Below are 14,438 nucleotides of genomic sequence, written 5' to 3' on the forward strand. Positions count from 1 at the left end.
TGGATAGTGTATTTTTTGCTCAATATCCTTAATGATGCTTGCTCCTGTGCATTGCTAATGACCCCCCTCCCCCTGTTGCATACCTCCCAACTTCTGTGTTGGGGAAATAGGGCGCGAGCGCCCGTAAAGGGGGCGGGGCGTATGCAAATGAGGCTGCGGCTTATGCTAATTAGCCGCAACCTCATTTTCATACGAGAATAGACGCTGTGCGCATGCGCACAGTGTCTATTCTATTAGATTGGGGGGTCTCCCAACTGCCACCCCCGCAGCAGGACAATGCCTGCCGCGGGTGGGACAGCGGGACAGGACCCGAAAATCGGGACTGTCCCGCTGTAATCGTGACAGTTGGGAGGTATGCTGTTGCCTGAACATACAGGTCAATTTTGGCTCTGTGGCCAATGACTCGCATATTCACCGACCACATAAGCAGGTGATGGCAATCGTCCATTATCGGGAAAGTCCAGAAACAGAGTATTTTCTCCCTGAAGGAGAGGGTCAGGAAGGCAACCATGTTGTAAGCTCCACTGGGGCAGGGACGGATGTTAATGTTAAAATAATTCTCTGTAAAGCGCTGTGGAATATGTGTGCGCTATATAAGAAACTGTTAATAAATAATAAATAAAGGCAGGAGTCCAAGCAGGAGGTGCAGGTGCAGTAAAGGGAAGATGGTCTACAGGATTATGGTCGACAGTCATTAGGTCAACATGGGAAAAGGTCGACATGGTAAAAGATGACCATTCGACCTAGAACCATGTTGACCTTTTCCCATGTCGACCTAATGGTGTCAACCTAATGACTGTCGACCATAATGCTGTAGACCAAATGATCCCAACCCGCAGTAAAGTTGGTAAGCAAAATATATAAGTAATTAATAAATACAGGAGGGCAGCCAGAGAGAGGGCCCTGCTCAGTCCCAGTACACAGGCTGCCACATTCTCTGCAGCTCTATGCCAAGCGGAACCTTATCTTCCCGGAACTGAAGTTCTCTGCCAAACCGCTCTGTACCATCGGCTTCAGTGTGTCACATCGAATACCTTCCCCCTGTCCAGTCTGCACGTTGCTGACGGAAGCCGGTTTTGAGGTTCGCTCGGGACGGTCTTATCCCATCTGTCTGCCTGCGCCATGACCAAGGAGGACAACACGGGGTAAGGAGGGTGTTCTGACCGGTGCGACAAGGGTTACACTCAAGCTGTCAAGCGGAACCACAAGTCCCAGTCAGCCCTAGCAGCTGGCAGGCTCTAATAGTTACACAAACTAATTCCCCTACCTGCCACCGTCACCCAGTCACATAGTACTTACTAATATCCCGTGCCAGGAGCTGAGTGCTAGACTGTGCCCCCCGGGGAGCAGCCTACTCCCCACAGTACAGATCGTATTACTGTATGTAGCATGTTACTGCATGTGTAATAGATGGTATGTACATACACTGAGAGATGAATCGAGATATCTACATTGGATGTTTTGTACTGTGCCTAGGAAGACTCCCTATGTCCTTGCTGAGTATTGCATCATGCTGGCCTGCTGCTGCTGCAGGGTCATACTGACTGTCACTGTACACTATGACAGGGGCGCCGATTTTCGTGTTTTTTTTCCGGTGGGTGCTTAAGGGGGCGTGCTCCCACAGACCCCCCCCCCCCCCGCAACGGAATCTGCTGCGCTACATAAGAAACTATAAATAAATACGGTACAAGCATACAGATGGTATGCACTAAGCTACGTGTATACAGGTTCTACACACACTATCAATTTTGTGTATACAGATGGTACGCATTATAAGTGACGTGTGTACAGACTCTAATGCTGTGTACACACGGGGGAGATATATTGCTCAGCCATATATGGCTGAGCAATATATTGCTCAGTTTCTACTTTACATCAGCGACCAGAGATGGTCGCTGATGAAAAAGAAACTGCCGGGGGAGCCCGGCAGTGGTAATCAGCTGGTCGCCGGAGCCTGTTGCTGCGACCAGCGATCACCACAGGGGCAAAAACGGGAGCGCGCACCCGGCGATATATCGCCGATGCACACTCCCATTGCGGGCAATATGGTCGCTCAGCGACCATATTTCCCGCGATTTTGCACAAAATCGCCCCTGTGTGTACGCACCTTAAGCTAGGGGTGGGCAATTATTTCAGCTGGGGGGCCACTTAATACTTCCAGCAGATATTCGAGGGCCACACTCCAGAAATAAGGGGTGTGGTCACTCAAAAAGGGAGTGTGTCTTTTAATGTATTGTAGCACACCATATACCCCTTTTACACATCATGCAACACAAATACTTGCCCCTTACATTAGTAATTCCACACACCAGCTCTCCCTTAGTAATTCCACACACCTGCCCCCATTATTAATGCCACACATGCCCCCTCACATTTCCACACACCAGCTCCCCGTTAGTTATTCTACACACCTGCCCCCATTAGTAATGCCACACACCTGCCCCTCTTTAGATATTCCAAACACCTGTGCGCAAGCCTTGAAAAATGGTGTAGATTGCAACCCCCATGCAGTCACAGTGACTCCCCTAACCTTGGCGTCTGCACTGCGGCTGTAGTGACATACAGGGGTCAGGCAGCTAGGCGCAGCTGTGTGTGCGGTGTAGTCCTGCGGCCTTTCGCGCATGCGCAAGGCCGAGCCTGGCACCTGCTGAGTGTCGAATACACAGGACTACACTGCGGCGGGCCAGTGAGGAACTTTTTACAGGCTGCCTGTTGTCCACCCCTGCACTAAGCATTATAAGGTGCAATTTATGTAGTGATAACTGCATGCGTATGCACAACAGCGTCACTTCATGATCCTCATTGCTGCACTTCTGAAACCAGGTTTTTTTACACAGCCTTTTGAAGTGGAGGACAAGTGGGTCTCATCCCTTCATAGTCTTGTGATGCATACACACGGTGCGATATGAACTACCGATATGGACCATATAGTCCATATTTGTAGAGAATATTGTACATATCTCACTGCGTGTATACAGCTTGTGATGCTCGCTGTCGCAGGGTAGGTATCGCAAGAAGAAATTAGATTATAATGTTATTTAACTGTTGTGTTTAAACATTTTAGTACTATCATGTGTTTATAGGGTAAATTTGGTGCACTTAATTATGATGGGAATAAACTGACAACTTTTCACTGGAAACCTAGTAACACAGAGGGGGGTATTCAATTAAGGACCCTGCAGGGTCGTAAAAAACGTGACTCACTGATCCATGTGTTTTTGTCAAAATTGCATCCATTTTAGACTTTAAATAAAAAGTGAAAATGCATCAGCGAAACATAAAATAAAAATCCATCCAAAATTGGCTAAATTTTATGGGGTTTTTTCCAGGTATCTAAAAAAACTGGACTTAATTGAATGCCCCCCGAGTGATATAATTATGACCAGCAGTTTGATTAATTGACACCATGTGTGAGAGATACAGAAACTGAGAGATTTGGTAAGAAATCTCCAGGTTTTTTAAAGCGGCAATCATTTACACTTGATTAATTTACACAGTGTAAATGATTGCCGCTTTTAAAACAAATTTAGATTTCTTACCAATTCTATCCTATTAAATTTCCCCCATACATGTTACTGAAGTTATCCCAAAGTAGCTGAGAAAATGGCAAACTACTGTATGTTTGTAAAGTTTTGGTTTGCAAAATAACTCCAGTAACAAGAAGTATTGTGACAGTAAAATCTGTGTACGTGGTGCAGACTTCTTGCAGTTGATTGATGTACACACATGCTGCCTTATTTGTCCCTGGTGCAGTATACTCACACTGAGCTATAGTGCTCCATTCAGATTATCATTTGAAATCCAGTTCATTAGTCATGTGTGATTGACAGACATCTGTGGGGGATGTTCTTGCATTGCTATAAGTGCCCTATGTGGATTTATGCTTTTAAAATGTAATCTACAGACAGCAACAGCCAGAATACCCAGGGGTGAGAATTGGGTGCTGTCAAATATAACAGGTGCCGCGCTTCTAGTAGTGCGTTACAGCTCAGAAGATTTATGTCTATGTATGCTGTTACACTGAGCTATAATTAGCAGGAAAGTTCCCAGGTTTTATGTCTGTGAAGACCACAGACATAAGGGACCAATCATCAAGGTTGCAATAAGATTATAAAAAGTGTCTGTTGTGATGCATTATGATTTGTACCAGTTTTCAACCTGATTTTTCTTTACTTAACAAAAACTTGCTTACTCAGGATTATTTTGAAATGTTTATTTTAACAGTCTGTCCCATATTTTTAATAAGAAAGAAAATACCCTCTTTGGAGTATTGTAAGATGCAGATTACGGTACTATTTTTCGTTTTAGAAGAATCAGGACAATCCTCTTCCTCTTTTCTGTTTTCATTCCTCTCCTCTTGAGTCAGCTCTGTATCAGTAGAGAGGTCATCATGGAAGATTAAGTTACAGCCACACTTTAAAATCTTTGATTGCTGTATATACGAGTGAGAGACTAATGTATACCTCACATTATAAAGACCTTTCTGTCCATATAGTAAAGCACCCATCACCTGCACAGTGCCTATAAATTCAGTAAGAATTTGTGGCATCGCTGAGGCCCTCTGTGAATTGTTGGACTGCATTCTTGGTAACTGTAAAGTAGATTGCTTCTGCTCTACCGAAGCAATGGTATTTTACAGTCCAAAATAATAAATATAGTTAATAATGATATTTAAAAAGCACTTTTCTCCCACTAGGACTCTAAAGTCTCATACACACTATACCAGGGCTGGGCAACACCGGCCCTCCAGATGTTAATGAACTACACATCCCAGGATGCTTTGCATTAGTTTTGCTATGTGGCCATGCTGAAACTGATGCAAGGCATGCTGGGATGTGTAGTTCATCAACATCTGGAGGGCCGGTGTTTCCCAGCCCTGCACTATACGATATGCGGCACCGTCGATATCGTTAAAATATCGGCAGTACCTCAAAAGTAATCATCCGCGGGTCAAACGCTGAACAATGTCGTTAAAGATATTGTTCAGGGCCCCGCTGAACATGCAGTCAATAACAATATCGTCAGATTGGACAGCATGTTCAGACAATCGTGGTTATTGTGAACAATCTGCGGGAGCTGATCTGAACGATATGGGTACACATGGAATGGGATGAGCGATGATATTGTTATTTATATCCTTATTGTGCATATCGTTCATAAAGATCAGAAAGTGTGTACCCAGCTTCAGTGCTTTACCTTTACAACACAGAATAAAATCAGTTTAACAGGGGACATTAGTGAATTGCTTCAGTAAACTGGTAGAGGTGGGTACACACTGGCCCAATATATCAATGCACCATCGGCCAGTGTGCATGAACAACATACAGCCGATGCCTGAAATATGTCTAAAGATATATCGGAGCATCATGCTGTGTATACAGATGAACCATCAACCGCCCATACAGCGTCAGTGATTGACAGTTCAGTGCCCATTTGGGCTGTCAGACCCAACGGATCGGGCAGCGTTTATGGAGAACACGCTGTCTGATCCATCTGTAGATATATCTGCATATATATATATATATATATATATATATATCTACTAGTGTGTACCCAGTGGCTATTACGGGTATGGATCATTGGGTCTCCACCACTTATTTATTTATTAGCAGTTTCTTATATAGCGCAGCATATTCCCTTGCACTTTACAAAAAGAGACAATGATACAACAAACAGGGTATTTACAGACAGTCAAAAGGTAGGAGGGCCCTGCTCTCAAGCTTACAATCTATAGGGAGTCAACAGGCATTGGGTAGACACCATTAGGTCGACATGGCATTAAGTTGACATGGGCAAGGTCGACAGTCAAAAGGTCAACATGTTTTTTTTTTTTTTATACCTGAATGTCAACACAGTCGACATGGACACTGAAACATAGCACTGCTATGCGCGGCACACTATTTTATTCTACCACCACGCCCTAGTGGATTATAGGGCATGAAATCCCACCTGATGTCGGCACATGTCAGCTCAGAGACCAGTGATAAAACCCATGTCGACTTTTTGACTGTTGACCTAGCCCATGTCGACCTAATGCTTGTGTCAACCTAATGTCATGTCAACCTAGACCCATGTCAACCTTTCTGCATGTCGACCTAATGGTGTCTACCCAATGCATGTCGACCTAATGACTGTATATCGCTGTTACACACTAGAAGATATATCTGCAAATATCTATGGACGGATCATGTGTATTGTGTATACACACTTCATGATCTGTTGTGACTACGCTGTTTATAGACATATCATTGGTACACATTGGACAATCACAAATGATGTGTCAGCCGATCAACTGATTGGCCAACATAGAGTAGAGTCATCTCGAACTGTGCAAGTTCCATAGTCAGAACTGCAAACCTAAAACCCTTCACCCCCATATGAATTTAGGGATGTTACAACTAGTATTCTGTCAGTTTACTAATCTGACCTATATTGTACACTACTGCATATGATATGAGCTAATAGGCCAGAGACCTAACCAGAAAGACTGATATATTGATAGTTTGACTGAACGGACGTTATATCAATGGAACATCTGCATTTGTGAGTCAGTAAAACATCTGTGAACAGCGTCGTTCACAGATATATAGCATCGGCTGTGCAACATAACCGATACCTGATATATTGTTGCATCTTGCTGTGTGTACATGTAGCTGTCGGTGGTTGACAGCTCAACTAGGCGGGCGCATGTAAGTGCTTCCACCCAGTTGTGACGTCACACAGGACGGATCGGGCACTGTGTATGGAGACCATGCTGCCCAATCCGGCAAGATATACATCTCCTACATACTTGCCTACCTGACCCTCTCCATGAGGGAGATAATGCTCTGTTCCTGGCCTTCCCTGGTAATGAATGATTGCCATCACCTGTGGTGAGCTAGGTAATTGATAAGAAAGGTGTTTCACCACAGGTGATGGCAATAATACATTACAAGGGAAGTCCAGGAACAGAGCATTTTCTCCCTCATGGAGAGGGTCAGGTAGGCAAGTATAATCTACTATTGTGTACCCAGCTTTAAATTGCCCTCACTATTCCAAGTGTGAGACAGCTGTGACAGTTCTGTTATCAGGATTGCAGATTGAGAAGCTGTGGTTAAGTGTAGGTTTGTGAGCCAGATGCTCACTATAGACCCCCTCCCATCGCCCCCTCTCTGTTGTCTTTTGTTGTGTATTCTCTGACGTCATGTCGCACACCTGTATCGCCTGCTCTCAGGGGGCTTCATGTGAGCCTGCACTGCTCTTCTGTTGTAATCAGTGCAATCACCCGACTGCATGCAGCTTCCTCCATCCCTTGTGCTCACTGTGGTTTACCCAGACTCTCACTTCTGAAGCCTTATCGCCAGCATTTACGTTTCATAGTTTTTTTTGTTTATTTATTGTTTAGTTTATGTGTTTGTGGAGTATTCAGCACAGAGATACTCGAATCCATGTATACATCACATTATACAAATCAATGTGCTTAGCAATTAAAGTGCACTGTTCATCCTCCAATAATGTCAGCTATGTTTTGGGCTGTAGCAGTATTCATTTGTATTGACTTTACTGAGGCATGACAGAGGTGTTTTATATATCAGTTTATTTAAACAAAACCAGACAGACCTGACAAGATGAGGAACATAAAACAATATAATGCATGTCGTAATAGGCATACACATGTATACTGGAATATTATTTATTTTATTAACAGTTTCTTATAGCGCGCACACATATTCCGCAGCGCTTAACAGAGAATATTTGCACATTCACATCAGTCCCTGCACCAGTGGAACTTACAATCTATATTCCCTACCACATGTACACGCGCACACAGACATTCTAGGGTTAATTTTTTTTGGGAGCCATTTAGCCTACCAGCATATTTTTGGATTGTGGGAGGAAACCGGAGTACCCGGAAGAAACCCACGCAAGCACGGGGAGAATATACAAACTCCGCACAGTTAGAACCATGATGGGAATCGAACCCATGTCCTCAGTGCTGTGAGGCAGTAATGCTAACCATTACACCATCCATACTGCCCTATACCATTGGAATGTTAAAGGTGCCCATATACTTCTACAATATGGCCCTTTTTCACACGATTTAGCCTTACAGAGCTGATAAATAGTGTGAAAACTGCCAATATTGTATACGTTTTACCTCCGGCCAACTCTATGGCTGCCGTAAGTAGTTGTCGGATCCTGTTGCAGTTAGTGTTGTCGCATACATCTTACGCAAAAGGTGCGCAAGCGCTGTACAGTTTGCAATCCTGCTACCCGGCGAGGTATCACATACTCATGCGATACATTGCAGTAGGTTATGGGGGCCTTCAACCTTAGAAAATGGCACAAGAAGACAGAGATTGGAGGACCGGCTTTTGTGATGTCGCCTCCAAGGTGACTCATATTCTTTAATACAGTTTAGTCTATTCTCATCATCCACCCTCCCCATGTCCTTTTCCCAGCTGATCTTCATTTATAGAGTATGATGAGGAACTTTGGTGGATTTCTAGATGGTAATTTTCAAATACTACTTAGCAGTTGCCAGTCACATCAGGTGGATATATATATATATATATATAATATATTTTTTTTTTTTGGGTGGGGGGTGCTAAAAATCTATGTGTCTGATGGTCCTCTTTTATTTTAACTGTCTAACTACATTCCAGATTTACATTACTAGTTAATATCCAGCCACAGTCATTGTTAGAAAATTTCATTTCTCAAAAAAATATAGTCTGAGACGTTTGTGAGCCCCTATAAATGAGAGCTCTTTGTAAAACAATGTATTAATCATCATGTGTCTCAGAGGCGGCTGTTATGATGTTAAAAGGGGCAGTGAAAATCCATGAAGACTACGGGCGCATTGTTTTAGTAGTCTTATTAACACAAAGTCATCTGTACATTTAATAGATTGTCTGTTAACACAAGGACATCTGTACATTTCATTCTTTGTGTGATGAGGCAGATATGACATTGACCCCGTCTACATTCCTGACTGCTCGTATTTAGGGACAATAGAGTTGGGCATATTGGGTTCTCGGTCGGCGGGGGCACAGTCTGAGTTTCCATCAGGAGGTTAAAGATCAAAATTGTCTGGTATATTAGCAAAATGGGATTAGTCGGAGCAAGTGTGGTCACTCTTAATAATATCTCCACTGCCGGACAACAGTGCGCGGCTGTGACCATCGCTCCTATTTGTGGTTACAGTTCTGTCATGTTCCAGCATGTTCTTAATGTTTACATGCGGTCCCTTGTCTACAGTTGCTGAATACATCCCTTTCAGCTCTGTATAGGGTTCAGAACAAGAGCCGCCAACACAATCTATGCGTCTTCTGAAAATGGTACCCTGCACCATCAGTCAGTCTGTTTTTGTTCTGTGATTCTGGATGTTCACAGACTATGTGGAGAATGACATTGTGTTCCAGGATGTGGTGGGTTTTCTGTTTACATGTAATGTTCTGAACTGTGAAAATCAGCTGAAGTGTGTCGCTGCGATGTCTCACCTGTAGCTCTGTTATACGGAATTTTCCGCATAGTTGAAACCATTTTACCTCCTTGCCCATTATATAAAGTATGTCAGCATCAACTGTTGTGCTACATATGAACCCTGCTAAAAATGATTAAAGTGATGCTATTGGGTAATACATCCTGGATGAACGATGATCCCTTTAATGAAAAAAAAAAAAATTAAACTGGAGGAAAATATATTTATGTGTCTGGCACAGTCTAAAGCAGTGGTTCCTAAACTAGTGTTCATTCTAGCACCCTGCCCCTTATAAAGCCCGTGCAGTTCCTTTTTCCTGCTTGGGGGTCACTGTCCGCTGTGGTGTTTCTAGCAGTCTGGTCTGTATCTCAATACAGACCAGACTTGAGTAGAATCACCACAGCAGACAGCGACACCCAATGTAGGAAAGAGGAACTGCATGGATTTTGAAAGGTGCAGGGTGCTAGCATGAACACTACCTAAACTCTGTGCCTAGGCGCCCTGGGGTGACAATATGTTCACAGAAGCTTGATGACCTCGTGTTGCCGATGCTGTCATTTCTTTCTTTGCGTCATGATACATAAAGAGGGGCCAATGGCAATAATACAGAAGGGGTAGAAGTGTTTTGCTACTGAACAGTGAGGTGAATGGGTTCTAGGCAGGACAATATGTGAACTCTGTCAGATGTGACAACTTTTCACTTCTAGAAGCAATAATCTGTGGTAGAATATTATGGAGTAGATGTGTAAAATTAGTAAGTGTGTGTGTGTGTTATGTGCTACAGTTACCGCATCCCTGCATGTAATCATGAATGGACGTGATCATGACAATGCGATAGTGGTTTGCACCAAGTTATGAACTGTTCTTCAAAAAAGCCGCGTGCGCCTGATTCACTGAAAGCGTTGGTCAACTTATTTTGCATTTCATATCCATATTATTATTTATATAGCTTGCGCACATGTTGTTTATTTATTATATATGGTTATTTTTGTTAGAAGCCAATTAGCCTACCAGTATATCTTTGGATTGTGGGAGGAAACCAGAGTGCCCGGAGGAAACCCACTCAAGCACAGGGAGAATATACAAACTCTGCACAGTTAGAGCCATGGTGGGAATCGAACCCATGACCTCAGCGCTGTGAGGCAGTAATGCTAACCACTACACTCCGTGCTGCCATATTTTATTTTATTGATGCTCCTTCATGTGACTACAGTTTCCCAACACTGTGTTATTTCAGGAAAATGACTGGCCAATTGCAGGTTTCCACGTTGTCATATTGAGTATATTGGGCAATGCAGCCTAAACACTGGGGCATAATCAGTATCCTTTTCAATTCAGCTCTAAAACTTTAATGGATTAACTATTTGGGACTGCAAAGCATGTACTAGTGAAAAAACAAATGTAGTTATTGATGCAAGGATATACAAATATAGCTATTGTAACAGAAAAAGAATAATACCATTTCCCACACTCAGGAGTACAGCTATAGTGTACTTACGGAACGTTGCGTACATTGGGCCTTATTCTGGTTCACTCTCAAATGGACAAAACCATGTGCACTGCAATCTAATTCTACCTTCACATGTTATATCTGCCCCACCTGCAGTGCACATGGTTTTGTCCATTTGAGAAGGAATTTGCCTCTGAGAGTGAACCAGAATAAGGCCCATTGTACTTGCCCTTTTTTTTTTTTTTTTACTTCTAAGCTCTCTTGAATTACTGACAATGTATATGGGAGAATGATCCATTAATACATTGTGCACTTGTGCCTAGTGGCTGCCATGGAAACCTGCCATATTCTTAAGTTTTTTTTTTCTATAAATATTAATCAATTTGCATATGTGAAAGGCTCTTTCTGGGTGCACAAGGCCTGTATCTCCCGTAGTACGGTGTGTAGACAGTTGGGTTTACCAGGCGCTTCGAGCATCGTGTACACTAATGGGCCCTACACACATAGCGATGTGTGTAGGGCGACCTAGCTATGCTAGGTCGGGCTGTGCTGCGCCGCTATCGCATAGCACACAGAGCTGACAGCCCACACACAGAGCGAGCTGTCAGCTCTGTGTGCTAAGTGAGCAGACAGCCCCAGTGTTCTCTGGTGGGAGAACCCTGCCGATGCCGAGATTGATGGACACTGTCCATCAATCTCGGCCAGCGATAAAGACGCGCGGGGACGCGCATTGCTGCCGATATAGTCCCCACACACACACCGAGGTGAGGGCATTTTCTAAGCGACTTTGCCAAACTAAGCAAAATCGCGTAGAAAATGCCTTAATATCGGCATGTGTGTAGGCCGTATAAGGCTTATTTCATTTGCTCAAATCTACCTGCTTTGAATGTTCCCCTTGTGGCAGAGCTTATCTGGTGTGTTTTGGTACTGCTCAAACTCTGCATTTCAATTACATGTACACCTATGGCTGAGTAGTAAGGGGGGGGGGGTGTCTCTAATTTAGGCAGAGTTTAGATGCTTGAGCTACTGCCCGCAGTGCAGCATTGGATGGAAGCATAAGTTCTGCTGTTTCCAAGTTGTGTGGTACAGGGGTCCGACAGTCGAGATCCTGACTGGCCGGACCCAGACAGCATGGTGAGCGCAACTAAGCCCCTTGCAGGCTCGCTGCACTCGCCACGCTGCGGGGATGGTGGCTTGCTATGTGAGCCACCTCTTTTATTCTCCCTCTATGGGGGTCGTGGACCCCCATGAGGGAAAATAGCCGACAGCCGTCAGGAGCCCGGCTGTCGGTGTTTTGACAGTCGGGATCCCGTCCGGCACCCGTTTCCAAGTGTATACCATGTACCAAATACAGGTTGGTTCAAGTGCATGCTAATGATGACTAATGCAAACCAAGTAAATAGTTAAGTTGTGAGTGTGATCTGTTTGGGAAGTTGGCGCCACACAGGAAGTAAAAGACTGGCACCGTGAGTCTGCTGTCTTCTGCACATGTATCATCAGAAAGATGGTGCCCCAGTGACCAGATATTTGGGCAGTTTATGTGCAAGTCTTAAAATACCCCCAAAACCGCATGGCCTGTTAGTTAGCCGCAAGTCCTTCAGAACTTCTTGCATAATAAAATTATTATTAGGCATACATCAGAACAAGGGTAAGCAACACGTGCCAATGGTGGCATTTATGGATGTTTTCAGTGACACCCAAGAGGTCCGTTCCGCTCTTACTCGGTTTGCTGCACTTATTCTCCTACCTTTCTGTCTCACTAGTCATTTCCAAATGGAAGTGCCCAGTTGGGGCCAGCATATCCCACAAAGCCTTGGCATCTGGAGATGAATCTGCAATATTATGCTGTGTATACACTGAGCGATATGTGCAGGATACCAATATCGTTAAATATCACACACACATTGTCTAGTGCAGGGGTCGCCGGACTTTTGTGACCTGGAAACTAGTTTTAGTTCATGTAATTAGCAGAGATCTACCATTGTCAATGGGCCTGTTTCAGCGGTGGCCCATATACTGATATTTACTCATTTGAGAAATGTTGTATTGCTATTCCACATGCATGAAAGTGCTGAAAATACTTATGGGGACAACACACGCCGCTATTTTAGCCATTTTTTAAGCAAGCTGACCAGATATATAAACATGCATGGGATAGGCATATGCATATCCTTACTAGAACTAAGGATCAATTAAGGTTAAGGGGACCTAAACAATAAAAAAATGTGGTAGCTTACATGGGCCAAGTGGTCTGCCATAAAATTCCATGTTTCACCTATACCCCTTTTACACCGCCGCAAAAACCCGGGTTTTTCCCTCGTGGTTAACCCATGTCCCTTTTACACTGGACTTCTACCCAGGTCCTGACCAGGGTAGAACAGAACCTGGGTAGAGGGCAGTGCAAACGGGTACACCGTGTCTAACAAGGTGATTCTCGATTTAACAGCGCTAATTTGACCGCTGCTGGGTCGCTAACCAGGAGCACCACTCCTATAGATACAGACAAAAAAACAAAATAGGGTAGCTTCCCAGCGCTGGTCTATTCTTCAAGATGATATCCTCCCATTAATTCAGGGTTATTTCTGGGGTGTGTTGCTAATAGGACCACACTGACCTTGGTGTTGGTCCCTATATGCAAAACAAGGTTTCTTTAAAATGCTCCTCATACCAAATCCTTCTATCTTAAATGGACACGGGGGAGAATGGTGAACCAATATGACTAACCTGATGACTGTTCCCTATGTGCACATCATGGTATCTTTTATGGCTCCAAACTTCTGTTATACACACTCAATATGTTTGGAAAATCGTACTGACCTGGCACCAGAGCCCTATGCGATGCGTCCCAGCTCTTGAAAAGATTTCCAACATCAAACGCCAAGATCTCCTGATTACCGGAGGGATCGCGGGATGATCAGGCTCCCTCTGACCCGGCTCCCGTTTACAGCTATGGGGGAAGCCCAACCTCCGCACCACAGCTGCCTACGGTTAACATGGAGGTTGGGCGGGGGTGTACACACAGCCTCCGCTGCTGTCTGCTGTACTCTGCAGACAGCAGCTGGGGCAGGGAGGATGTGAATAAATGCCAGTGTGCGGCATCCATTCACCTCACGGATGGGGGCAGCTTACCTTGGTGCAGGGCTTGCCCCCAGTGCGATGAATGGCGTCCCAGTGGGGCGATCGGCGGTCCCGGCACTCATCTCCAAGCACCACCCCAGTTTACCCTGCGGGTAGGAACCGCAGTGCAAATCCTGAATCCGCCCTGGCTTGGAACCGTGTTCCAAATATCGGGTCGGATCAGGGATTTGGTTGTAAAAGGGGTATTACATTGTTAGCACAGTGTATTACTTTTGTAAATGTCTGTATATATTGTGACTAGTTAAAAGCCCATTACAATAACTGTTTCTGCAGTGTACTTTCACTTTGAGCTGTGACCGTTTTTACTTTCACTTTGAGCTGTGGCAGTTTTTAGCACACAAACTCTCCCCCACACCCCCAGACTCTATCTGCTTCTACCTCCAATTT

At 44.3% G+C, this 14,438-nt stretch overlaps 1 protein-coding gene across 1 annotated transcript in view; it reads left to right on the plus strand.

Annotated features, from left to right (window-relative positions):
- Positions 1-965: 965 nt before the first annotated feature.
- The window catches only part of DARS1 (aspartyl-tRNA synthetase 1), an 83,480-nt gene continuing 70,007 nt past the window's right edge, over positions 966-14,438 (plus strand). The window contains exon 1 of the mRNA XM_083153881.1: positions 966-1,145. Within this exon, the coding sequence (XP_083010007.1) occupies positions 1,123-1,145 (23 nt within the window). The 5' untranslated portion in view covers positions 966-1,122. The remainder of the gene's footprint in view (positions 1,146-14,438) is intronic.

This window comes from Crinia signifera, chromosome 7, assembly GCF_055691185.1.
Source record: "Crinia signifera chromosome 7, ASM5569118v1, whole genome shotgun sequence".
In the NCBI taxonomy this organism is placed as follows: Eukaryota; Metazoa; Chordata; class Amphibia; order Anura; family Myobatrachidae; genus Crinia; species Crinia signifera.